We start from the raw sequence: 24,865 nt of genomic DNA, 5'->3' as shown, positions 1-24,865 counted from the left end.
GCAAACATGCCAAATGCTACCGTTTCAAGCTAGGCCAGCTGTGACTGATCGGATTCGCAGGACGGGAGCTGACTGTCTGATGCAGCAAGGAGAGAGAAAGCCATTTATTGCGTGCTAACCCGTACCGTCGCGCTGGTCCGGCGTAGCAGCGTGGCCGGCTCTTGGTCCAGCGGACTAGTTGGGTACTGCGGTCAACGTGGCCAGCGGCGCAGGGATTCATGTATCTTTTCCCCAAGCAAGAAATGGGGCGCCAGGCCGGGAGCACGTGTGGGCCGGCCCTCCCTGTTACCATGTACTCCGTACTCCGTGCAATCCTGGCACGCGCAAATGCAGCCTTCCAAAGGTTGGGGTACCTCTGCCGGCCCCCCTTCGCTCTCCCAGATAATATGGGCATGAACCACGCCCGTGCCCATGCCCCGTCGCCATCACCGTCAGCGCCGACCGACTTGTCCCTCCACCGACCTCCCGCAATCCACCTGCCCACCTCAGTCAGCCAGCCCTGCCAGACTTTTCAGCACCCTGCCTATTGTCCGGTCCAGACAAAGACACCCGCTGCCGCTCACACAATCCCAAGGCATCCCAAGGCATCCCAAGGCACCTCCGATGTACAACACCGGCGCCGCCATGGTTTAAGGCCAGAGCGACCACTGCCAGGCCCACTCTTGTCCCCTTTCCTCCTTCCCAACCTGTCTTGACTTTGTACCACCCGCACAAAGTCTTGCAGCGCGTCAATTGCCCGCCACGCTGCCACACAGGCAACCACTCGCGCGCAATGGCCTCTCCAGCCCGCCATCACACCTCCCCCCCCACGTCACCTCTTTCCGATCTCTCGCACACGCCCTCGCCCTCGCCCTCGCCCTCGCCCTCGGCCCCCTCATCCCCTCTCTCCGTCTTGTCCAAGTCGCCATCCCTCTCCCCTAACGCCGCCGCCGCCGCCGCCGCCGCCGAGACGGCCACGGCCAGCATGGATATCACCACGCGATATCCCTCACCAAGCTCTACCGCCACGCAGTCGGGCAGCGCCTCGCCTCTCAAGCTGCCAGACAGCCACGAGATTCAGGTCCGCACCGACGGCGCACCCCCACCACCCAAGAGGCGCAGGCTGGCAGAGCCGAAGCCGCGCACCACCCAACACCTGGACCTCGACAACCGCGACGATGCTGCCGAGCTCCAGCTGGAGCGCCTGCTCAACACCTTGCGCCGCAAGAAGAAGATCGTGGTCATCGCTGGAGCTGGCATCTCCGTCTCAGCTGGGAGTAAGTCTCATCTCGGCGAACCGCTCTCCAGGAGAGAGACCCCCCCTCCCCCCCCAAAAAAAAACCAACCATCCAGATCCATTCAAGCTGACCAACCGTCTGCCCAGTACCCGACTTTCGATCCAGGGAGGGCCTCTTCAAGACCCTCGGCGAGAAGCACAAGATCAAGGGCGGCGGCAAATCACTCTTCGACGCCTCCGTCTACAAGAACGACAAGTCTACGGCAGAATTCCATAAGATGGTTCGCGACCTGTCGAGCCTGACAAAAGAGGCCAAGCCCACCCCCTTCCATCATATGCTAGCCACAATCGCTCAGGAGGGCCGCCTGATGCGACTCTACTCTCAGAACGTCGACTGTCTCGACACATCCCTAAAGCCTCTGGCAACTAACATCCCCTTAAATACCAAGGCTCCGTGGCCGGTCACGATACAACTCCATGGCGGGCTCGAGAAAATGCAGTGCACCAAATGCAGCGACGTGAACGGCTTCAACGGCGACCTCTTCCAGGGGCCTGAGCCACCTCTATGTGGCCAATGCAAGGACGCCGACTATGTGCGCACTACATTTGGGGGGAAGCGCAGCCATGGGATAGGGCGCCTCAGACCACGAATGGTTCTTTACAACGAGTACAACCCAGATGAGGATGCCATCGGTAAAGTCTCGCAAGCCGACCTTCGCCGGATCCCGGACGCTGTAATTGTTGTGGGGACATCTCTGAAAGTACCTGGCGTCAGAAGGATCGTCAGGGAGTTGTGTCTGGCCACGCGCTCCAAGCGAGACGGTTTCACGGCCTGGATCAACCTGGACCCAGCACCCCAAGCTCCGGACATGAAGGATCTGTGGGATCTCGTCGTACGCGGCAAGTGTGACGATATCGCCGGTTTGTTGAACTTGCCCCACTGGGACTGTGACACTGAGGATATCGGCAAGAAGGAGGAGTACATGGTGTCCGGATCAGTTGAGAGAGAAGTGGAGTACAAAGAACGGTGCAGTCGCGATAGAATCGACGTGCTGCTGGCCAACAAGAAGCGCTCCTTCGATCAATCCAGCGACACGGAATCGAAACCCGACCTCAAGTCCATACTCATGGACAAGATGAAAGATACCTTACCAACACCAAGTGCAAGCCCTCGGCAAGGCACACCACAGCCTCGCAAACCGCTACCAAAGGGCAAGGTCAAGCAAAGCACGCTCAGCTTTGGAGGGCAAACCGTCGCTGCCGAAGGTGATGGTAAGGTACCGAAAGCCGCCAAGCTGAGGAAGCCCAGACAGCCCAAGAAGACCAAAGAGGCGAAGCCAAGTAGTGGTATCACCAAGACCTTCAAGGCTACCAAGACTGTCACCAAGGTTGACAGTCTGGACAAGACGCTCCCAACGCAAGTCAAGAGAGAATCACCACCTCCTAGGATGTCATCACCCTTGGAGAAAAAAGGCAACCGGCTTAACTCTCTCCCCTCCCTGCGACCAGAGGTTCAGGCCCATGGGAAGCTTCCTTACCTCAACGTCGGTGCCTCTTCCAGCGATCTGAGCTTTATCAGTGCCAAGAGCGACGTGGAGGAGAATAATGCGAATCTCTCAAGACCCCGCGGAATGGAGAACTTGATGGATTAGAGATCTTTCCCAGCTCTTCCCCGAGAAGAAACGTGGGCTATGTTACGCCTCGGTCAGAAGGGCTCCAGCGCTCCCAAGACGTCCAGTGAGGCTCGCGTTCATGTTTGTGAACAAGACGCGAGGAGGGCCCACTCCCTCAGTCAGTCACATAGCTTCAGCAGCCAGACTTCGGCAGATCTTGTCGGAGACCAATGGCTTCCGTGGACTCTCACAGATCTGCCGGATATTACATGAGCACCTGACCAGCGGATTGGATCCTGCGAGTTAGGGCTATTGGAGAGGCGGTTTTCAGTTGTAACCAGGCAGCGTTTGCACTGCCAAACACCAAGCAGTCTTGGATTGTACAGATTTTCCCCACACGCATCGCTACTGTTCATAGGACACCAACATACCAAGGGATAGCGCCTTGAGAGGAGTCCGGAATACCTTCGGAAGGGACAGGTTTGCCTTACCAGCGAGGCGTTGCGTTTGTTGCTACGGGCGGGTTTGTTTGTGCAAGGGGAAAATATACACGACCACATCAGGAGTTTTGATGATATACCTATAGACCAAGGAGGGGCGTACGCATGCTGTAGCAGCGTTCGCTAAATGAGATTCAAGCGCGTAATCGCTTCAGGCTCTTTGGCCGTGCATTGCACCCGGGGTTGTGACCTAAGTGCCTGTCGCCACCCGGCGTCTCCGCCGTGGCAGGCTCCGACTGGCACCCTGAGGAGGTCATTTTATAGTTAGTTTCCACAATGTGTTCTCCCATGTGCAGAATCTTGTTCTACAGAATGGTGTCTTGAAGGAGGGATCCTATACGGGGCTGCACGCCTGAAGTGCCTGGTCAAGCCCCCCCCCCTGCTTTAGAGCCATTCAGACTCCACACACGCAGCACAAGTGCCGCCGCTCGGCCACATCTATCTCACTCGTTCACTCGACACATGTCACGTGCGGGCTCTCTGTGTGCTCTTAAGCTTGTCTTTTGATTCGATACGCCCATCCCAGTGTCAATCCTGGGCAGGGCCTAGTCTCTGATAGCAACCCCCCGGCCACCCACCCTGATGACTACAACTAACGCTGTTGTTGTCTATCGTGTGATAGAAACAGCAAGCCACTGTTCCAGATGTTCAGTCCAGTATGCAGACCACGCCAGGTGTCAAGCCACTGGCAGCAGGCCCCGCGGCCTCATTCGCCCGACGGTCATGAGCAAAGCTTCGTAGTCCTGTAGCCGAATCTAGTGTTTTATGGAGCAATACAGACTGAACCCACCAATATTTTTTCCCCGGACGTCGTGACAAGGGAGGGACCGTCATGGTTCCATCCGTAAGACGGGCCATTTGTCTGTGACGCGACAAAAGCCATGCGTGTAAAAAAGAAAATAAAACCGTATGCCTAATCCACATGCGACTCTGGGTATGACTTAGTTTATATAAAACTCCTCACAGCCGAAAAACGCCAAGTAACGGACATCATCTCAGTGCGCCTAAACAATGCTTCTGGTTCATTAGCCCACAGGCTCAATAGCCGACAGTGTGTGAACAGTGTGAGAGTTCTTCGCGTTTTGTCACGACCGGTATAGCCCAGCCGCGTCCCGGCACGACATTGTTTAAGCTCATCGACCTCCTGGGTGCCAGCCAAATGCTACTGATTTCTGACATCAGCCCTCTACCAGAGCTGTCTGGCGAGTCAGTGTCTCTAGTATGGGCTGGGCCGGTGTTGATTATTTGGAGGTGACCACGATGGCCTGCCACGGTCGGCGAGACCTCGGTCATTCAGAGGTCGATCCCGATCTTTCCTAAAGCTCAGGCGGTCTCCGTTCTCATAAGCACGATGTCTGTAGTCGTCCCGTCGGTAATCACGACGGCTGTCTTCGCTAAGGTCGCGGCGCGCCTCCCTACGCGCATGACGATGTGCTTCGTCCTCGTCATCGATCTCACCGTCTTCAAGATCGTCGCGCTTCTTGGCCGACTTTTTCTCTCCGCCTTCTTTCTTGTCCTTTCCCTTGTCCTTGTCTGTGAGTGTTCGGTACATCTTGGCAAGCTTGTCGCCTGTGACCTCGATCTCGCCGATGGGCCAGACTGTAGAGAGGAAATCCCTGTGCTTCGGTTAGTCTTTTACACGATTGCTTTCTTCGGGGCAGAAGGTTCCTACCAGAACTGCGGCATCAACCCGTCAAGCTGCTCGGCAGGCAGCCCAGCATCCTTCAGACCCGTGAGGTGATTACCAATGTGACGCAGCTCGGTGCCCATGATCTTGGCACGCTCCTTGGCCGATGCGATATGATCCTGCGTCGTATACATAATGCGCTTGAAATTGCCACGGACAGGCTTCAACAAGGACCAGATCAGTTGTTCATTGTCCTGAACATCAAGCTTGTTGTCGTCGAGTTCCATCAAGCGGTTGAAACGCTGGACAGCTTCCTCGCGTCTCCTATTGAGACGATCAAGCGCCTCGGTGTCCAGCTTCGTGCGATTCTTGTCATCCTTGGCATGCTTGTTGTCGCCGTGGGCATGGTCCGTTCGCCGATGCTTACTATGGCGGTCATCGTAGTCATCTGTGTGCTTCCTCTTGTGCTCGGGCCGGGGAGTGCCACGCTCGTCGGCGATGCTGCGAGATCTGTGATGGTCGCTATGCAGACGCTCCCTGTTACGATCCCTGTTGTGTCCACTTTTCTTGAGAAGTTGAGGGGCGGGGGATCCGGAAGCTGAATGGACGTCGCTGCGGCGATGCCCGTTCAGGACAAGATTCTTCTTGCTGCGATGGTGATTCTCGACAGCTTTCTTGGCCGCGGCATCGTCGGAATACTTGGCCATCAGAACCGAAAGGAGGTACTCGGAACGGCGGACAAGGTGGACAGCACCTGGGGACTGGATGCTCTTGTCGTCACCTTTTTTCCGCTCCTCCTTCTTGTCCACACGGTGCTCCTCCAGGAAAAACTTGTCCTGCATTTGCAGCTCCGGGTCATCTCTGATTTGCGTCCAAGCTCCAAAGCCGTACCTGTCGATGCCGATCAAGAGCATGCCGTCTTCGCGGGCTCCCCAGTCGCAGGAGTAGTGTGCGGCTTTCGCAGCCTCCGGGAGGCGGAAATTCAGAGCATTGGCCTGCTCGGCCAGGACGTTGCGGAGGAGTTTAAGTTGAGGCGGCCTTTCGACGACAGTCTCGGCATTGACCTTCCTGACCTCTCCGAAATCAACAAGCACAGCCTTCTTGTCTTTCTTGGCCAATGACTTTCCCGTGCGTTCTTCTTCCTCGCGGACCTTCTCGTTACTGATGTCGACAGCAGCCTGGCTGTCTCTGATGAGATCGTCAATGATCTCGTGAAGGAAATCACGGTCACGGTCAGATAAGCGAGCCTCAAAGACTACTTCGTCCCCACGATCATCCATTGAGCCGTATCGGAAGAAAGCCCGAATCAGGTTGCGAGTCTCCTTCTCGTTCAGCGGCCGTCTGGGATCCGACAAAAGCGCGCGCTGTTCCTCGAGTTCCTGGAGCTCTTGCCTCTCGCGCTCCCGCTTCTTCGCCAGCCGGTCGGCCCTGTCAGCGTCCGAGCCCTTCTTGACGCCCTTCAACGTGGCCTTCCTGGGTGCGTTCTCTTCCATCGCCTTGGCAAGATACGCATCGTTCTGTTTCTTCTCCTCCTCTGCCTTGATGACAGCAAGTTGGTCGGCAGGGATGATCTGATCCCAGTCCAGGGCCATTTCATCCACTTTGACGTCAGTGACTTGCATCCAGTTGTCCCAGTCGATGCCTCCTGAGCTGAGATTGAGTTTGTCATCGACGGCTGTTTTGGTCTCCTCAGCCTGCTCCAGGATGGCGTCAATGTCGAGCTTCTCTAGCTTCTCCTGGTTGCCAGACTGTTCAAACAAGTTCTGTGACCGCATCTTCAAGATCATCTGAATGTCTTCGGACGTCTTAGCCTCGTCCACCTGGACACCACGTTCCTGGAACTTCTCCTTCAGAGCTTTGCCCTCGTCAGTAACGCCTGCCTGGATGGTGAGATATTCCAAGAAAAGCTTGTTCCGTGCCCTTTTGACGACTTCTTCTTCGATTGTCTGTTTTGCGACAAGTCGGTATACGCTGACCGGTCTCTTCTGGCCAATACGATGTGCTCGAGCCATGGCCTGAAGGTCAGCCTGGGGATTCCAGTCCGAATCGTATATGATCACGGTGTCCGCCGTCATCAAGTTTATACCGAGACCACCCGCTCGCGTCGAGAGAAGGAAGCAAAAGTCGTCGCTGCCCTCGGCATTAAAATGATTGATCGCCAGGCGGCGGGGTCCGGCAGGAATGGTGCCATCAAGTCTTTGAAAAGGGTAGCCACGGATGCGCAGGTAGTCTCCAAGTATATCCAACATCTTCACCATCTGACTGAAGATCAACACCCTGTGGTTGTCCTTTTTAAGTTTGGTCAAGAGCTGGTCAAGAAGCATCATCTTGCCACTGCTCGTGATGAGACCCTTGATGTGGTCCTCTCGGCGAGAACTACCATTAAGCACACGTTCTTCGGCGCCTTGAAACATATAAGGGTGGTTGCTGATCTTCTTCAGCTCCATCATGATGTTCAACAGGGACTGCTTTTGACCGCTAGCATCCCTGAGGGCCGCGTAGTTGCGTGTCAGGATGTTCTTGTAGTAATCCAGCTGGACATCAGAGAGCTCCACGCGGATGATCTTCTCTGTCTTGGGCGGGAGGTCCGATTCGACTGTTTCCTTGGTCCGACGGAGGATGAAGGGAGCAATGGCTTTGTGTAATTGACTCAGCTTCTCTTGAGTCTGCTGGCGCTGTTCTTCATCCTTTTGCTCATCGATGACTTCAGGTTTCTCCGACTGCCCAAGAAGCTCCAGCTCTTCGTCAATGAGGACCTTTCCTGGGTTCAAGAAGTCCAGTAAAGCTGACAGCTCGGCCAGGTTGTTTTGGATGGGCGTGCCGGTGATCAGGACCTTGCAGGGAATGTTAAAGCTCACGAGCTTAGCGTAAAGCTGGGACTCCCGATTCTTCAACCGATGAGCCTCGTCGACGGCAAGCACTTGCCATTTGATGGTTCTCAGGAAGTCTGCGTCAAGAAGGATGTAGTCGTACGAGGTGACAAGAACGTTAAATTTGGTCTTCTTTGGGTTGTTGTTGATCATGAGCTCGTGCTCGCGGATAGTTGAGCGCGCGGCCTCAGGGCCTAGATAAACAACATAGTTCAGGTCAGGGGCCCAGTTGTTGAATGTATCACACCATGCCGGAATGACACTGAGCGGAGCGACCACCAGGAATGGACCTTCTTGGTCACGATCGTTTCGCAGCCAGCTGAGGAAGGACACGCTTTGGACAGTCTTTCCCAGACCCATTTCATCGGCGAGAATGACGTTGTTGCCACGGGTCCAGTTGAGTGCGAGGAAATTCAGACCTTTCATCTGGAACTCTCGCAATTCGCCGTTCGTGATGTAAGACGGCTGGTGCTCCAGCTTGGTCATGCGACCTCTCGTGTCTGGGTTCGACTCCTTTCGGTCTGACTGCCAGTTCCGCTGCGACCGATCGATGAACTGGTCGATCTTGTCTTGCGCCCGCTCGCTTACATCGGCAGATGTTTCCCAGGTGCACTCGTCATATTGCAGACCCTTCCATTTGATCAGGTATTCGGTGTCCTCTTCACCATCACGCATCGCTACGACGCGTTCGACGTTGGTGTAGTCCTCGAGTGCCTCGTTCTCGCGCTCACGGTCGAGAATATATTGCTCTCTTTCTTCTGGCGTAATGGCGTCGTCGTCGTATCGCATGCTCAGTTCGAATTCGACAAACTTCCTGTAGTAGTTCTCCAGCCGGCGATAGCCTCGGAAGCCGGCGACACTTGCGGTGGTTTCCCACGTGTCGTGCAGATGGGACATGCCTTGCCATTTGATGTAATACTTGAAATCATGTCGGGTCAGGTCTGGGCTCCACTCGGCACCTTCTTTCAACTCGTGTCGAATAATCTTTTCAATGTAGGGCGAGTTGTCCTCTTCCTCGGCGCCTGCCCAATGGGCTGGGGTAACGTCTGAGTCGTCATCTAGCTCAGCGTCACTCTCTTGGTAAGCGCCAGCTGTGACCTGAGCAGCCCTTCGACTGTTCCACCTCTTCTCGGCGAATGCCAAAGCAGGTTGCGCCATGGCCTGTCGGCGAGCTTTCTTTTGGATCGCTCGGGCTCGAGCACCGCCATAGGTGTCGGAATCGGAGTCATCGGCAGGAGTATGCCGTAAGGGGGTATCTCGCTTCGAGGCTAGTGAGGCAACATTAGACGTTAAAGTACGCAGACCTGGTTTGTCGTAAGAAAGCTTACAAGGCAACGATCTTTCTGTCCGTCGCTTCTTGGCAGCTCTCCGGTGAACGACGACGGAGTCGGACTCTGAGTCGTCATCATCTGCGCCGACCTAATACATAATTCGTCAGCTAGCGCGACACTCATGCAGTATCTGGGAGGGGGACTCACAATCGGTTTGCGCTGTTGAGGACGAGACTGTGGTGTGTGGTCAGCACAGCAACTAGTGACATGTCCATTTGAGGGACTTACGCTTCGCCGCAGGCCGTAGAGTTCAGGGTTCTCCCGCATGTAGTCTTCCTCTAGGCTGCCGCCAGCTTTGCGCTTGGGAGCTGTCCGGGAGTCGTCAGAAGCTGAGGCGGCGCCCTCAGCCGGGCCATCGCTGCGAGGGGAGGCTGTGCTATCGACCACCTCATCAAAGTCCGCATCATCAGAGGCACCATTGTCACTAGGACTTGATGCCCCATCGAAATCGACCGCCCGACCATCACGAGCAGTTGAGTCGAAGTTGTTGGCAGAATCGGAGGAAGGAGAAGCGACGTCGGGGGCCTGGACATCGGACAGATCGCTGTCGCTGGGCTCTGGGTCTAGTAGCTGAACTGCGACGGATGTTGCGACAGGCGACACATGTCCATTGGCCGGACTAGATTCTGGTGAAGCAGACATGGTCACCAAGGCTGGCGAGGCTGCCTGCTATAAGACGACGATGTCAGTCAGGGTTTTCTGAAGGGGGGAGCGAGACGAGGCCAGAGGACACGTCAGCGATGGTACTGGCGACCGCGGTGCGAGCGTTTCCGCAGGAAAAGAGCAGAGGGCGATGCATCGGTTGAGCTTGTCGCATGCGCTGGTGGGTGTGGGATGGAGGCGAGGCTGATGGATGATGACAGGCAATTGAGCGCGCCTCGCCAGCAGGACGGGCGTTCCGAGGCAATAGGCGCATCGGCATCATCAGCAAGGAGCGAATCCACCAGATACCAGAGTCCCAGAGACCTCAGACAGCAGCATATGGGCGACTATCAGGGGTCATGGACCCAGAGCCGATACGGATTTGGATGGCGAGGCACGAGGCACCGAGACGCGGACATGGATGGCAGCAAGGAGCCCACAGGTACAGGCACGGAGGAACTTACAAGTCATGAACCGATGACTGCCAGGCAGCAGGAGAGGAGAGAGCAGAACGAGCGTGTTGGAGTCCGGGAGAGCGGATGGGACGGTGTTGTGGACTGGGGGAGCTCTCTCGTGGTGGCAGTCCCAATGTCACGGGTGGATTGTGAGAAGATGGGCGACTGGAGGAGTCGGTCGGGTCAGGCAATTTTGAGAGAGTGCAGAGCAGTGGGCAGAAAGACAGTGGGACATTCCCGAGCCGGGCTCCCCAAGGCCACCTACCTGGGCGCGCTGCGGCTGCAGCCATGCGGGATGGTCAGAGCTCACTCGCTAACAGTTTACACGAGCGGCTTGGTGCTGAGACGATAGTGCCGTCTGCCACTAACCTCGACCTAGCCCCTGCTACCCAGCGACGGTCTGTTCCGGTGAGCACCTAGGCGCACTCAGATGGCAGTTGCCGGTGCGGGTATGAGGTACTATGTAGCATACAAGCTGCTCCATTGCCTGGACGACATGCAGATGAGGTCTCCTCGTGACCAAGAAGACGGTGGGCCTAAACTAACAGCTCAATCCTCGGTTCTTTCCGCCAGCCTCCAGCAGAAAGTGCCTCAGAGGAGCTCTGGCAGGCAGGTGCGTGTGCCGCCTGATATGTACATATGTTCACGTTCAAACACCTCATGCACTTCTGCGCTGTCTTGCCTTTTCCTTAAAAGGTGGCTAGAGACAACATCCTTTGAAACAAGGCCCTGTGCTGCCTGTATTTAGCAATGCATGAACATGCCAGTATGGCTGTAAGTCGTGCCAATGTGCTCTCGAAGCTCGACGGTTGGACTGTCTTGGCTGCTCAAACCAACAGACCCGTGCAGAAAGTGGCCAACACTAGCAATGGGATCACTGTTCAGTATTCGGTACAACCCGAGGGGATGAAATGAGGTGAGGCGTCGAAAGAGGGAATATATACACCTTCATTTCCAGCACCGAGCCACGGGTTGGGTACAAGACAGGGACATGTGAGACAACGGAGGCATAGCTGTAAAGTCATTTATTTAGGTTGCGCATCTTGCTCTGACCCTGTCTGATTTAAGAACAACCAACTCAACTCAGCCCTGCAAGGGTGGACAGCCCCTCTCCTCAAGGACTACAAGCTGCTTGCACATGAGTGCTTGCTGGGTTACAGCGAGCATGGCGATGTTGCATTTCGAGGCAGAGGATAAAACACCACGCGGGAAGCTTCAATGGAGCAGCATCCTGTAGCCCACAAGGGTGCCGTTTGCTGAGACTGGTGCCAGCATATATTTCTGTCTATACCTAGGTATCTATGTGCTTGCCGTATTCATGCCATTCGCGTCCCTCATCAGCCCACGTCAGCAAAGAAGGGCTGTGTCTGCCTGCTAGCGCAGTACCGTCTTGTTACTGTAGACTACATCAGTACGGAGCACTTCCGTGTGAAGCCGCTCACAACAAGGCTGCAAATCCCGGCAGAGGGCCAGAGGCCCATGCTGATCTTGATCTCTGGCGTCAGTCAGTCAATCCAGGTACTGTAGTACTCAGAGTTAGGTGCAGGTTTGGACCCCCTCTGGGGCCAGGTCAGCCTATCAAGTCTCTCCCGTTTATGACCATCGCTTGCATTTTTACCCCGCTGCCCACAAATTCGCAGGCAGTGAGCCATCTGGCTGGCAAAAAAGACCTTGGCCGGATTTTGGTACACTGGGTTGGCTGCTGTCACTCACCGCGCCCCATTCCACCCACCACATACGCCCTCCTTGCTGTCTTTGTTTCCTTTCCACCCTGTCCCCAATCCTATTGTCTCCAGGAAGGCCCCCCAGCAAAAGGCATCGCCTCCTTTTCTGCACGACTACTCGACGGCCTGGACAAGCCTCCGAACCACCGGCGCCGTAGACCTGCCCCCCGAGAACAAGAACTTTTCAGCAAGCTCGACGACTGCGCTCGCATCTACCCAACAACATGTCGGACAAACTCACCCGGTACGCCAGCTGATGAGCAGCCCAGCAGAGGAGGAACACGGCGCGGCCGCATGCGGCCCCTCGCTCCGCTTCAATCGAACAAGACTGACATGCTGTCTCCTCTAGTATCGCTATCGTTAATAGCGACAAGGTCCGCACGACTGCCCCGCTACCCCGCTAGTAATCCGAGTGAAGCTGGACTGACGACAGACCTCACTGCCCAACAGTGCAAGCCAAAGGTGCGGCATGCCATATCTAGACCCTCTAGGTTCCCGGCGTCGAAGAACTTTGGTCAGCTAACCGGAGTCTCCAGAAATGCCGGCAAGAATGCAAGAAGGCATGCCCTGTCGTGCGAAGCGGAAAGCTCTGTCAGTTGCCGTGTCCCCCTGCCTTGCCCAGTGACAACGTGCCGAGTGCTAACTGGCGTCTCTGCTCCAGGCATTGAAGTCCAGCCAGACTCGAGGCTGGCCTTCATCTCCGAGTCGCTCTGCATCGGATGCGGTATCTGCCCCAAGAAGTGCCCTTTCAGCGCCATCACCATCATCAACCTGCCCACCAACCTCGAGAGCCAGGTCACCCACCGATACTCAGCCAACAGCTTCAAGCTGCACAGGCTGCCTATGCCACGACCTGGAAACGTGTTGGGTCTCGTTGGAACAAACGGTATCGGAAAGAGTACCGCGCTGAAGATCCTCAGTGGAAAGTTGAAGCCCAACCTGGGCAGGTTCGACAACCCGCCGGACTGGGAGGACGTCATCAAGTACTTCAGGGGCTCTGAGCTTCAGAACTACTTCACAAAGCTTCTGGAGGACGACCTGACCTCCGTCGTGAAGCCGCAATATGTCGACCAGCTTCCCAAGGCCATTCGCGGCCCCGAGAAGTCTGTTCAGGCGCTCCTCAACAAGGCAAAGCAGCTCGACAACCTTGAAGATGTCCTGGACACTCTTGAGCTGCGCCACATCTATGACCGTGATGTACCCCTGCTGTCGGGTGGTGAGCTCCAGCGTTTCGCCATCGGTGTCACTTGTGTAAGTGGCAGCCGCTCGTCTTGATGCCCAGTGACTTGCTGAACGTGGTCTTGGAACAGGTGCAAAACAAGGATGTCTACATGTTTGACGAGCCATCCTCATATCTCGATGTGAAACAGCGTCTGGCTGCCGCTAGAATAATCAGGTCGCTGTCAAAGCACGACAACTATATCATCGGTCCGTCTCTGCAAACTCCCCACTACACTGTTCTTTACTGACACCCCGCAGTTGTTGAGCACGATCTGAGTGTGCTGGATTACCTCTCGGATTACGTATGCGTCCTTTACGGTCAGCCCGCCGTCTACGGCGTCGTCACTCTCCCGCACAGTGTCCGCGAGGGTATCAACATCTTCCTGGATGGCCATATTCCGACGGAGAACTTGCGTTTCCGCGAGGAGTCTCTCACCTTCCGGATCGCAGAAGCCCAGGACGTCTTCGACAATGACCAAACGCGTGCTTTCAACTACCCATCGATGGAGAAGACTCTGGGCAACTTCAAGCTCAAGATCGACACCGGCTCCTTCACTGACTCCGAGATCATCGTCATGATGGGTGAGAACGGTACTGGCAAGACCACTTTCTGTCGAATGCTGGCCGGTGCCCTGAAGCCCGACGGGACGCAGAAGGTGCCAGACATGAGGATCAGCATGAAGCCCCAGACTATCACTCCCAAGTTCGAAGGAACAGTGCGACAGCTGTTCTTCAAGAAGATCCGTGCATCATGTAGGTTTCGCGCACGGCCTACTCGCCTTGTCCATTTTCGCTGACTTGAGGTGATAGTCCTGTCTCCTCAGTTCCAGACCGATGTTGTGAAGCCTCTCAAGCTGTGAGTAACCCTCTGTATCTCAATTTTTCAAATTGAGAGACTGACGCAATCGCAGTGACGATTTTATCGATCAGGAAGTCAAGAACCTGTCTGGTGGTGAATTGCAGAGAGTTGCCATCGTTCTGGCCCTGGGCCTCCCTGCAGACATCTATGTGATCGATGAGCCATCTGCGTACCTCGACTCAGAGCAGCGTATCATCGCGTCACGTGTCATCAAGCGATTCATCATGCACGCCAAGAAGACTGCTTTCATCGTCGAGCACGATTTCATCATGGCTACCTACCTTGCCGACCGTGTCATTGTCTTTGATGGCCAGCCCGGTATCAATGCTCACGCCAACGCTCCCGAGTCCCTGCTCACCGGATGCAACTCCTTCCTGAAGAACCTGGACGTCACGTTCCGCCGTGACCCCACCAACTACCGCCCTCGCATCAACAAGGCCGGCTCTCAGCTCGACCAGGAGCAGAAGCTGAACGGCAGCTTCTTCTTCCTCGAGGATCCGGAGAAGACTTCTGCCTGAAAGATTCACGCCGAACAAGAACAACAAGGACACATTCCCACCACCACATAATCACAAGCATGCATCGGGTCCCGGCGTTCTAGGCGTCCAAAAGAGAGGCACGGGCCGGGCGGACGGCTCCTCTGGTGAATTGGGCTTAGAGGAGGGCGGCTCGGATGAGAATGACGACCCTGACATCTGACAACGGTGACGGCGGTCTACCCCCTGTTGTCTGGTCCCTTGACGGGTGCATGGTCCGGCTCGGCCAAGGTCAAGGTCGCGGTCTAGGTCGTGGTCCCTCCATTCTTTCCTTTCTCGTGTCAAGCTTGACCCGAGACTTGGTCTGGATCGGGCGTTGTGGCTACCGCCATCACTATCATGGAAAGAGGGGCAATGGGTCAAGAGGGTGACTGCCGTCATAGCTACATTCACAAGTGTAGCAGTTTTGACGATTGTGGATGAAATTCCATTTACAGAGTATACCGGTTTGAGAAGATGCAAATACGTCAATTTAGAGAAACACCAGAATTTAAGCTGCCTGATTAATATCGCAGTGACTAAGAATCTACCAACTTTACAGTAGGAAAAGAGCCGACCGCCGGGCAGAGCATTTGCCATGCACATGCGGAGTTCTGAGCTCGGTGAAGCGTGCTAGGAGTAGATAACATACATGGCCAGGCAACAGTTGCCTCGGTTGCCATCACTCGGATCTATAGGCACCGAGTGGAAAACGAAGGGAGAAATTCGGGCGCCGGCATCTCGGTGTTAGACGATCTCGGCCCATGCTGGCGGCGGCCCAGCTGGCTTAAAGGCGAGCGGGCGCTGGAGGCTCTTGCCTGCCAGGGGCGAGGCTGAGCAATTGTCTGCTGGTCCGGAACGGTCATCTTGCCCACAGTAGTGAGTCGGAAACGATTGCCCGTACGTACTAGTGGCGACATGTTGTCTTTCTCTCAGCGGGCAAGCCTCTGTCTCTACCCTTTGAAGTGATTGCTGGGCCCTTAGATGTTAAGGACGGGTGAGGTCGGCGGCGCTCGACCAAACATCTAGTCTTCCTCGATCTCGCCCTCTTCGCTGCCGGAATGCACGCCCGCAGGCTCGTCCTTAGATAAAGCGGGCGGTTGCGGAGACCTAGTCTTCAGACGACCATCACGACGGGGGGTACGCTCACGAGGTGAAATGTCTCTCTTCAGTCTCTGTGGTTGTGGTTAGCTAGGGTTGGCGTTGCAGTTTTTGTCTTCGATAAAACGTACCTTGGAGTCCCTGGAATCTGGGCGGCGCTCATCATCGTCATCGGCACGGCGCCTCCTCGCGCTTGACGGTTTCTCATCGTAATTGAGGTCATCAACATCTTTTTCGACGACTCGACGGCGGTAGGAACGCTCACGTTCCTCTTCGCGGTCGCGGCGCTCACGCTCATAACGATCAAGCGGGTCGTCACGACGAGAGCGAGGGGGCCGATCCTCGTCGCGGTAACGATCCCGATCACGGTCTCGCTCACGATCTCTATAGCGATCTCGGTCTCTGTCTCGGTCTCTGTCCCTCTCCCTCTCCCTCTCCCTGTCCCTGTCCCGATGAAGATCATGCCCGTCTGACGACCTGCGGTCTGACAGTAAAGTCTCGGCCATACTCGACTTGCGATAGTTACGCTCTCTCTCAGCGATGGCCTTGCGGCGGTCGGCTTCGTAAAGGTCTGGCTCTGGGCTGCGACTGGACCTACGAGGCGTCCGTCCACCACGATGAGATCTCTCACCTCTGTCTCTGCTTCGCTCTCTCTCACGCTCCCGATAACGATCACGCGATCGATCGCGGCGGCGGCGATCCTTTTCCAGATCTTCTTCCTTCTCTCGCAAGCGCCGCATATGCTTATCGAACGCGCTGCGGTGCCCCTCCTCGGTAGTCACTGCCTGGAACTCTGGTGTCTTCTGGAGACGCAATTTGACCTTTTCGTAAGTGTCACTCAATGTGATAGGGGGGTCCAAACGCTTCATGTAGGAGCGCAGGTCATCAATAGCTCGGCGCTGTTGGCGCTCAGAGTGCCGGTCCTCCTCCTGCGGCTTTGCTCTTCTTTCCTGAAGCTGCAAGGTGCTTGTTAGCGGAGGACGCCAGCACAAGAGGGGTTGACCTTACCCGCTCATAGATGAACTTTAGTATGTCTCGGTCAATGTTAGCAGTACGTCGGTCTTCTTTCATCACCGCAAGGAAGTCTTGGAAATCTGTCTTGGGGGTGACCTCGAATCGCTTGTCCTGTAAAACTGTTAGTATTTAGGTAGGCGGTGAGATACCCAGAGAAACTCACATGAAGCACGTCCATCACATCGTTGCGAGTGCCTCGAAGCCCGCGCTCCTCTTCTTCAACCACGTCCCAGAACAGCTCCTGCGGAGTAGATCCATTCTGGCCGATCATGGCTTTGTAGCGCGCGTCATTCTCGATCAGTGGATAAATCTGCTTCCATTTCGTGCCAGCCTTGATCTTGCCGTCGTTCTTCAGTTCACTTAGCAGACTCAAAAAGGCGTCCCGGTTCTGGCGCTCTTTGCGGAACTTCTTCGCCTTCTGGGCTTGTCTGTTGTCGTTGAAAGTGCGTTCCACTGCCTTCATATGATTCTGAAAGACGCTCAAGATGTCAAACTTGCTCAGGGATTGGTACTTCTCGTCACTCTGGAACGGTTGGGTTCCAGAGATGATTTCTTGCGCCTCGGACCATCGAGTGTAGGGCTCTAAATTCAGTTTTGGGAGGAGATCGATCAGCCCGTCCATGGCGCTCTTGCGCAAAGCCGACTGCTCCTCCCTGTGCCGCTTCTTAAGCTCAACGACGTAGTCTTCGAAGAGATGGCGACGTTCTTCCTCATCGCTGGTAGAGCGAAAGATGGTCTCTCCCTCGATCATTGGCCGAGCTGTCTTCCACCTGGTATAGTGTTTGATCTCAGGGTGACTCTTGAGCATGGTAGCAAAGTCAGCACGGAGTTTGGTCAGTCTCTCCTTGGCTCGCTCCTTGTCCTGCGATATGACATCTTGGCAGTACTTTTCGAAGGCGACCTTTCTGTCCCTGGGGTCCTTGATCGCACGGTACTGAGGGTCTTTCACTATCGCGCGGAGAGTCTGCTCCCATGTCCAGTCAGGCTGCACATTGCTCCGCTTCAGAAGTTTTACGAAAGCTGCCTCGGCCTCTTCGGCCGTGGCGTACTCCGGGTCGTTGCTCGCAGGGACAAATTGTTGAGCTCGCATGTTGTCGCCAAACGTCAACTGCCGCGATTCTCCGATTGGCTCACGAGAGTCCCGGGACTGGTCGAAGCTCTGACTGCCTCCTGGGCCAGGAGTCGGAAAGGCGCTTGGGGTGGCAGGAGTCGTCGGCGTCCCGGCAGTGGTCCCGAGGGCGCGTTTGTAGACATCTGGCATCTCCCACGAGCTCGTCTTGGTCTCGGTGTTGTACCAATACTTTCTGCCACCCTCGGCGGTATATTCCTTCCATGGCTGGTTGGCGAGAGCTCGCTGCAAGGAAGTTAGTGACGGGCGGGAGATCCTGACCATCACGGGGGGGCCTACCTCTGCCGGGCTCATCATCTCCTCCGGCTTCGTCCATTGCGTCACCTTGGTAGCTGCATTGTAGTAGTACAGGCGACCATCAGGAGTTCGATGCTCCTGCCAGGTGGCAGCCCCAGGCTGGGGGAACTGCCCGTTCAGGCCGTTCATCTTCAGCGGAGCCTGTCGCGTTCGCGCCGCAAGAGGGTTATCGGGCAAGTAATGCAAGCCAGAAATGAAATGAGATTCGACTGCGATACAAGAAGGGTAGAAATGGACAAGGAAAGAGGCGGCCAAAACAAGCCAACACTTCTGAGGTCCAGGAAGGTTGGCGAAGAACGAATCGCGCTGCAAAATAGTAGTCGCAAGCAAATTCATCCCAGGAAAGGCTGGGGGCGCACGGGCCATGTGCAGAAGGAGCTTCCGTTCCCAGATCCACCCAGCAGGTACGGATAGATAGCTCCTCGGTCCAGGCCCCACCGCTTCCCCTGGAAGCTCGAGCGTTACCTCATTCAACTTACCGCGGACACGTTCTTCATGCCTGGGTAATTACACTGCATAACCAAAACTATCACATGTCCATACTGGCTGGACCCTGGGCCGACTCCCATGCGCCTCGCGACCTGGCACATCAAACAAAGTCCCAGCAGTCGAATGAAAACATTTCTGGTGGACTACGGCCCCTCGCCCTTCTTTATCTGCAAGTCAGGCACTCCGGCTATGCTGTAGCGCTTGAAATCTGGTGCGCTGCAAGATGGCAGTCCCTACCCACTCCGGAGGAGGCATTGCTTCAGCAGAAGATGACACAGCTTTCCTCGAGCAATCATTCTTGACGTACACGGTTCCCTTGAGGACAGATCTCGACATAGAAGAAGAGATCAGGACCGCAATCTCTAAGGAACAGCCACTGGAGGATTTAGAGAATCGGCCATGGCTCTTCTTTGGTGAGGACTACTCCCAGACGATCTTCCCCTGAAGTTTCTCCGTCTCACAATGCTCATTCGTAGATGCCAGATGAAACTGTCGAGGTCTTTATAATACTTCGCACCCATAACCTGACCGACGATCTGTTGACCACCTATCTGAAGAGACTTGTGCTTTCTCTGCAGGCGCAAATAGTAAACAGCCCTACGCCAGACCGAGCCGAACTTGCGCCTTCGTCAGAGGTGGTATATAACGGGGATATCGAAGATGTGGAAACCCCTCTGACTGTCGTGACCGGCGAGGGCGACGATGACACGGCGGCTGGAACCAAATATGTCGTATGGAAGGCGTCCGCCTTCCTGACGCGACCACGAATGCGACTATACGGGCCGTCTGTTGTGTTTTCTGCCACTGCGAGTTTGAAGCCCATTCCAGAACACCCAGGTGGTCAGCAGGACGGTTACCTGGAGAGCGGCGTACCGTCGGGGCTGAACCTGCTCGGGTCCTTTGCCGGAGATCCTCTCTTAGGTGGTGTTAAGCCTCAGTTGTCTGCTGTTCGAGTCTCTCGTGTCGCACCAGTGACTCAATCCAAGGACTCATTCCCAATCCTCAAGGGTCAGCCTCGAATATCTCAGCAAATATATCCCGCTGCACACACTCGCGTGCGCTTCGCGCGGCCAAACACCATACCGCCTAGTCCGGCGATCATAGCCCTACTGGAGATCGACTTCACCCCTTACTTCGATTGCGAGGTCGCCGTGGACAAAGTCGAACTCTCAATGCCTGAAGGTGAAATCGAAGACCTGAATAACATATCCGGGCTATCGCTCCCACTGAACTGTGTGGCGCATGATCATATTACCCTCATGTACCGGCTTGCACCCCAGGAGAGTGACGTGCCATCGAAAAGCCCGACGCGCGAACTCCATATATCAATAGAGTGTACCGCTCTCGTTCGGGCAGGGATTTGTACTCCCAAACTACGTATGGCGTGGTCTACAATTTTGGACTTCACACTCCCTGTCAATCCTGGCTTCGGTTCGGGTGTCAACAAGCCTTTCCAGCGGGCTCACAAGCCTGCTCAGCTCTCCATCAGCGACGGGACAAGCTTTGTCTCACCTTCGGTATCCAGGCCCGATTCTCTGCCAGGTCTCGAGGCCCTCGCAGAGCGCTCGACCGAGGCCCACATCCCAGAATTCGGGATAACCATGACCTTTACCGCGCCGGACGGACCAATCTACCCAGGTGATGAGTTCGTCTGGAATGTATTCGTCGTCAACCGCAATTCCGCTGCGGTCAACCCTAGCCGACCCCCGTCAGAGATCATCCCAGCAGCGCGCAAGCTTGCGCTCCTCGCCATCCCCAGACGGCGCAGGAACGACATGCGCGTGATACGGCCACCGTCCACAGCAGGTCGAGACCATCTCCTTGCGCGTCGCAAGTCCGCCATCGCCGCCGCAATCGGCGAGGGCCCCGAGGCGGAGATCGCGGATGCGGTACTGGACGAGAATATCGTGCACGCGATGCAGCGGAGCAGCCTGGTGGACAGCACTGAGGTAGTCTGCCTCTCTGCGGATGTGCGCGTAGGCCCCCTGGCGCCGAACGCGTGTCACGTTGTCGAGCTACGCTTCCTGGCGCTGAAGGAGGGGATTGTGGGCGTCGAGTGCATCCGAGTGGTAGACTTGGGGAACCAGGAGCATGTTGACATTCGAGACCTTCCGGTCATGGTTGTCGAGAGGCGCAAAGACCGATAGACATGCAGAAAACATCCATATCTTCTTACGCGAGAGCCAGTAAACTAAACGTGCTTCAAAACAAGGCATGTGCTTATTTCACATAGCAGAATCGAACCACAACTGCGAAATCACGATCATGTGATCTTGTGAAAACCTTTCTTATTCTCGATAGCTAGTTTCGTTCTTATTCCGTATATGTCTGAGGCCATACGCGGCGCCTTCGTCTAGTGACAAATGCTCAAAGAGCATTCTCGATGAAAGCCACGGTAACGGTTTTGATGGCGAGGGTATATGTTTGATACAATGAATCTTTTCTATGAGTGCGATGGACCCGAACACTGTGCCACGATGACAAAGCTCAAGTTCAGGGTAACATGCCAACCCAACATGAGATGGCCAAGTGTTCCCGAAGTTTCCATCAGAGGAGTGCTATCTGTACTTGCATCCTCAATCCATCGGACACCGAATCAGTGTTGGCTATCTCCTCAGGGCCTCCCAGGGCTAGTGAAAATGAGATTCATTTGTCACGGAAGGCGCCGTTTTCCCCGTGCCCCCGGAAATCAGCCCAAGCTCCTTCCAATGCATATGCTGCAAGCCAGAAACAATTCGAGGGTGCCGCTCAAAGCCCCGCTGGAATCTGACGGCAAGAAGTCACGTCAGAAGCGCGGTGCTTCCGTCAAGTGCGCCTCCCTACCCATATGTGGTCCAAAAAGCAATGCAATTCAAATGCTGCGGTCAATAGTGGTGAGTCTGGGAGCAATCGGTGACAAAAAGCTTTGTTCAATCTCTTCCGGGGCTCCGATCACACCATTTCCCTAGAAATGCTTCGTACTCTAGAACAGCCCAAACGCCGGGGAAAATAAGCGCTCTGTGTTTCTTTTGGTCTATCATGCGAGGTCATCGACGTCATAATCATCCCAGCCCAGCTGCTGGTAGATACTCAGTCCCGTGATTTTGCTGGGCTCGTTGGATTTTGTGGGTTCTGCTACCACAGGAGGTGCAGATGTTGGGGCTTTCTTAGCGGGAGTGGCGAACAGAGTAGCTGCATGTCGAGGTGCTGGAGGTGTAGACGTAACAGTATCGTTAATCAAGGCCGTGTCGCTCGGCGGTCTCTGCTTTACAGGCGTTGCGAATAGACGTGGTAGAATGGGGGATGATGGAGCGGCGTCGAGACTCGGTACCTCGAGGTATGTTTTGGGGCCCGGCGCAGCCCTTTTGGACATTAGTGGTGATGAGGGTTGCGCAAAGGGATCGTTGATGTTCGGTCTTGGAGGCGCTGCCGAGTCTGGCACGGCATTTGCCTGCACCTTATTCGCAATAGGCGTGCTTGCTATGTGAAATGCTTCCAGGCCGTCTCTCAGGCCATTTCTAGGTGCTGTAGAAGGGACGATGGAGCTTGAGGGGATCTCTTCCAATTGATGCCTTGGTGGGGCAATATTGAAACTGCCATAACTTCGCTTGTCTGATGTCGACACAGCGTCTTTGAAGCGGTAGTTGGCTGGAGTAGCCTTGACTTGTACTTGAGCCTGTGGACGGTTGCCAGCGCTGAAGCGAGTGGGGTTCTTTGGCTCTATTTCCATGTCAGTGCCTTCGCGACTTGCACGCAGCCTGCAGGAGAACTTACTTCGCGGACGAGGCGAGCTCGATGAACCTATTCGCTTCTCGGCTTCCTCGACAAGAGCTTTACCCGCAAGTTGTCTGTTGGGCTTTTTCAAGGCCATGATGGCATCCTTGAGATCTGCCTCCATCTTGGCTTTCTTTTGAGCCTTCGAGTCCTCGCTAGTGACATTTAAAATGTTCCTGGACAACACATTCCGGGGTCTCTCTTTCAAAGGCTTGTCTCCACTTGGTATCGCACTCAATGGAGCAGGTTCGCTTGCTTCGCGCTTCAGCCCTGGGATGGTAGCGGGTGTCGCAGACCTCATTCTTGCCAACACGTCAGTTGGCCTACGAGATGCCTTTCTCCTCAATTGGTCATGCGAGAAAATCTTGTCCAGTGACTTGGGTGCGCTGGTCGGGACCGGTCGCTTGGCGAGAGAACCGGGGACAGCTGCCGCCTTCGCAGCTGTCGAAACTAGACGCTTTTTGGGTTTCGGTGGAGAGACGACAACCGGGCCTCCCAGTTTGTGGTTCAAAGACTCGCACAATTCAGGAAGTCGGCCAGCGAAGCTGCAACGGTCAGCTTTCCACCGGTCGCCAACAGAGAAGAGTAGACGGCCAGGACTTACAACGGCAGCAAGATGTCTACACAAAAGTCCTTCAGTGGATCGGAATTCGCCCTCACAGGCTTGTGTGTTTCCGATCCGTCCTTAACTTGCGACTCTGCAGCGATCATTTGCATCTCATCTAGCGTAGTGGACTGCCAGATGCACAGTCGATCGGCATGAATATCGACTAGTGTCGAAAAGTTGTGCTTATGTCGCTTCTTTGGAGTAGGTTCGGTCGTCTTCTTGGGTGTGTCTCCGAATGGCAGCCCCGGCAACTGACTGTCTCGTGCGTCTTGAACCGGATGCAGGGCTTCCAGCGCAAGGATTTCTAGGATGAGGATCATTTGCAGTTGCGTTTCCCGAGTCCGGAGGCAAGTTATGTAATACTTAACCTCCTGTGGATTGAGGTCGGCCTCATCGCGATCTCGTACAAGGAATTGATGTGTCCTCCACCATCTCTTCACATGGTCGACCTCTCCTGGATATAGCCCGTCTTTACCTATTTTCATCTTCTTGGGCTTTCTGCGTTTCTTCCGTGGCTCATCCTCGGCACAGCTCTCGGCCAGTAATTTTATGTCTTTGACAAGTTCTGGCAATGTCTCCCGGAACTTCTTGTCGATTTGAATCGTTGACACAGTGAGGCTCTTCAAGAATTCGACAAGGTCGTCCATCTCAAGGTTGGCGTCACAGTCCAGGTGGAAGGCTGCGCGTGCTCGGGATAGCGGGCCTTTTGCAAAGTACGCCAACGAGCCCTGCAACGCAGTAAGTAATAGGCAAAGATCCAAGGTGCTCGAATGACCATACCTTTGAATGATACAGAGCCTCCAGATATTGGGATCTGATGTTCTGGAATATATCTTCGGCAGAAGTCTGCATATCAGCATTTGAGTCTGCTACGGCAGCTTGAAGACTTTTGTACGGTGGTGGCGGCTCGCTCATGCCGCCTTCAGGAGGTGGTGCACGGAAAGGGTCCTCCAGAGGAAGTGTTACAGTAGGCGTCACTGCCCGGGACTGGCTCTGGCTCTGGTCTTGCTGTGATTCGCAGGGTGTCGTAGTTGTAGAGACAGTCCTGGGGCGCTTTCGCACCATGGATTGAATCTGTTCTATCGCGAGCCTCTTCTTTTTGCTCTCATGGTGCAACTGGGGCGTGGTTGATGGAGCTTCCGCCACACCGCCACGTGCCGCCTGGGTTGGACGGCAGCGCTGCTCATAACAGGCTTCGGCAAGGTGGCTAAGTTTCTCGACGGCAACCCAGGAGCCGAGCTTACAAACAACATAGAGGCCGGTCTGGTGGCGTTCGATGGCATAAACATTGCGGGTAGCGTCGGAGCGTGCGATGAGTACGCTTGGTGCCTGGCGCAACCGACCCTCAAGATCCAGTACTCGGATGTGCGACTCGAAGAAACGGCCTGGGCCACTTGGGAACTCTCCATTTGGGGCGGATAAGTCCAGAGCAGACAACGCAAGATGCTCGCGGGGAAGCAGCATGAGTGGCTTCAAAACAGGAGGTTGAACTGAGTCGGAGCCGATGCAGAATTGGGGCTGGTGGCAGGTCAGTATTGGAGAGGGAGAGAGACGGGGCAAGAGTACCGACTTTTATTGTAATATATGGTTTGAGAAGCTCCTCCAGGGCAAAGACAGGAGAAGCGCGCTTCCGCTTTTGTGAGCTGAGGATCAGGGCGTCATCTTGGGACGTGATGCGTGAGGCGGCTGCGGAAGACGAGATGACTGCAGGCTTGGATCGTGAAGGGGGACGTGACGCGTCCGAACCTCTTGTGGACATGTTGGCGACGGTGAGAGGCTGGCCATGGAATTGGATTTGAGAAGGAGGTGAGAAGACTGTGGGGTAGCAGATGGCCGTCACTTGGTGGCAAGCAAGTTCATGCTCATCGCTCGATCGCTCAGTCACTCACTCACTCACTCATG

General features: G+C 55.3%; 5 protein-coding genes across 5 annotated transcripts; 2 read left to right on the top strand and 3 right to left on the bottom strand.

Annotated features, from left to right (window-relative positions):
- The first annotated feature begins 145 nt into the window (after positions 1-145).
- KVR01_005399 (uncharacterized protein) lies at positions 146-3,588 on the top strand. Its single transcript, XM_044787061.1, has 2 exons — positions 146-1,256; positions 1,364-3,588. Exons 1-2 carry the CDS (start codon positions 773-775, stop codon positions 2,866-2,868), a joined length of 1,989 nt encoding a protein of 662 aa, XP_044645844.1. The 5' UTR covers positions 146-772; the 3' UTR covers positions 2,869-3,588.
- Positions 3,589-3,814: 226 nt separating this feature from the next.
- KVR01_005647 (chromatin-remodeling ATPase CHD1) lies at positions 3,815-10,449 on the bottom strand. Its single transcript, XM_044781480.1, has 6 exons — positions 10,264-10,449; positions 9,386-9,826; positions 9,305-9,331; positions 9,155-9,245; positions 5,002-9,094; positions 3,815-4,945 (listed from the first exon to the last, which is right to left on the bottom strand). Exons 2-6 carry the CDS (start codon positions 9,797-9,799, stop codon positions 4,546-4,548), a joined length of 5,025 nt encoding a protein of 1,674 aa, XP_044646092.1. The 5' UTR covers positions 9,800-9,826; positions 10,264-10,449; the 3' UTR covers positions 3,815-4,545.
- Positions 10,450-15,598: 5,149 nt separating this feature from the next.
- KVR01_005347 (uncharacterized protein) lies at positions 15,599-18,243 on the bottom strand (the record flags this gene model as incomplete). Its single annotated transcript, XM_044781610.1, has 5 exons — positions 15,599-15,748; positions 15,806-16,630; positions 16,683-16,799; positions 16,852-18,042; positions 18,097-18,243. The coding sequence occupies 5 exons, from the start codon at positions 18,241-18,243 to the stop codon at positions 15,599-15,601; spliced, it is 2,430 nt and encodes an 809-aa protein (XP_044645792.1).
- Positions 18,244-18,826: 583 nt separating this feature from the next.
- Positions 18,827-20,750, top strand: KVR01_004929 (uncharacterized protein; the record flags this gene model as incomplete). Its single annotated transcript, XM_044781945.1, has 2 exons — positions 18,827-19,016; positions 19,087-20,750. The coding sequence occupies 2 exons, from the start codon at positions 18,827-18,829 to the stop codon at positions 20,748-20,750; spliced, it is 1,854 nt and encodes a 617-aa protein (XP_044645374.1).
- Positions 20,751-21,619: 869 nt separating this feature from the next.
- KVR01_005661 (uncharacterized protein) lies at positions 21,620-24,722 on the bottom strand (the record flags this gene model as incomplete). Its single annotated transcript, XM_044794168.1, has 5 exons — positions 21,620-22,302; positions 22,357-22,901; positions 22,961-23,691; positions 23,744-24,481; positions 24,534-24,722. 5 exons carry the CDS (start codon positions 24,720-24,722, stop codon positions 21,620-21,622), a joined length of 2,886 nt encoding a protein of 961 aa, XP_044646106.1.
- Between the last annotated feature and the right edge of the window lie 143 nt (positions 24,723-24,865).

This window comes from Diaporthe batatas (assembly GCF_019321695.1).
Source record: "Diaporthe batatas strain CRI 302-4 chromosome Unknown Contig00005, whole genome shotgun sequence".
Classification (NCBI taxonomy): domain Eukaryota; kingdom Fungi; phylum Ascomycota; class Sordariomycetes; order Diaporthales; family Diaporthaceae; genus Diaporthe; species Diaporthe batatas.
This window is presented reverse-complemented; position numbering and strand designations above follow the sequence as displayed.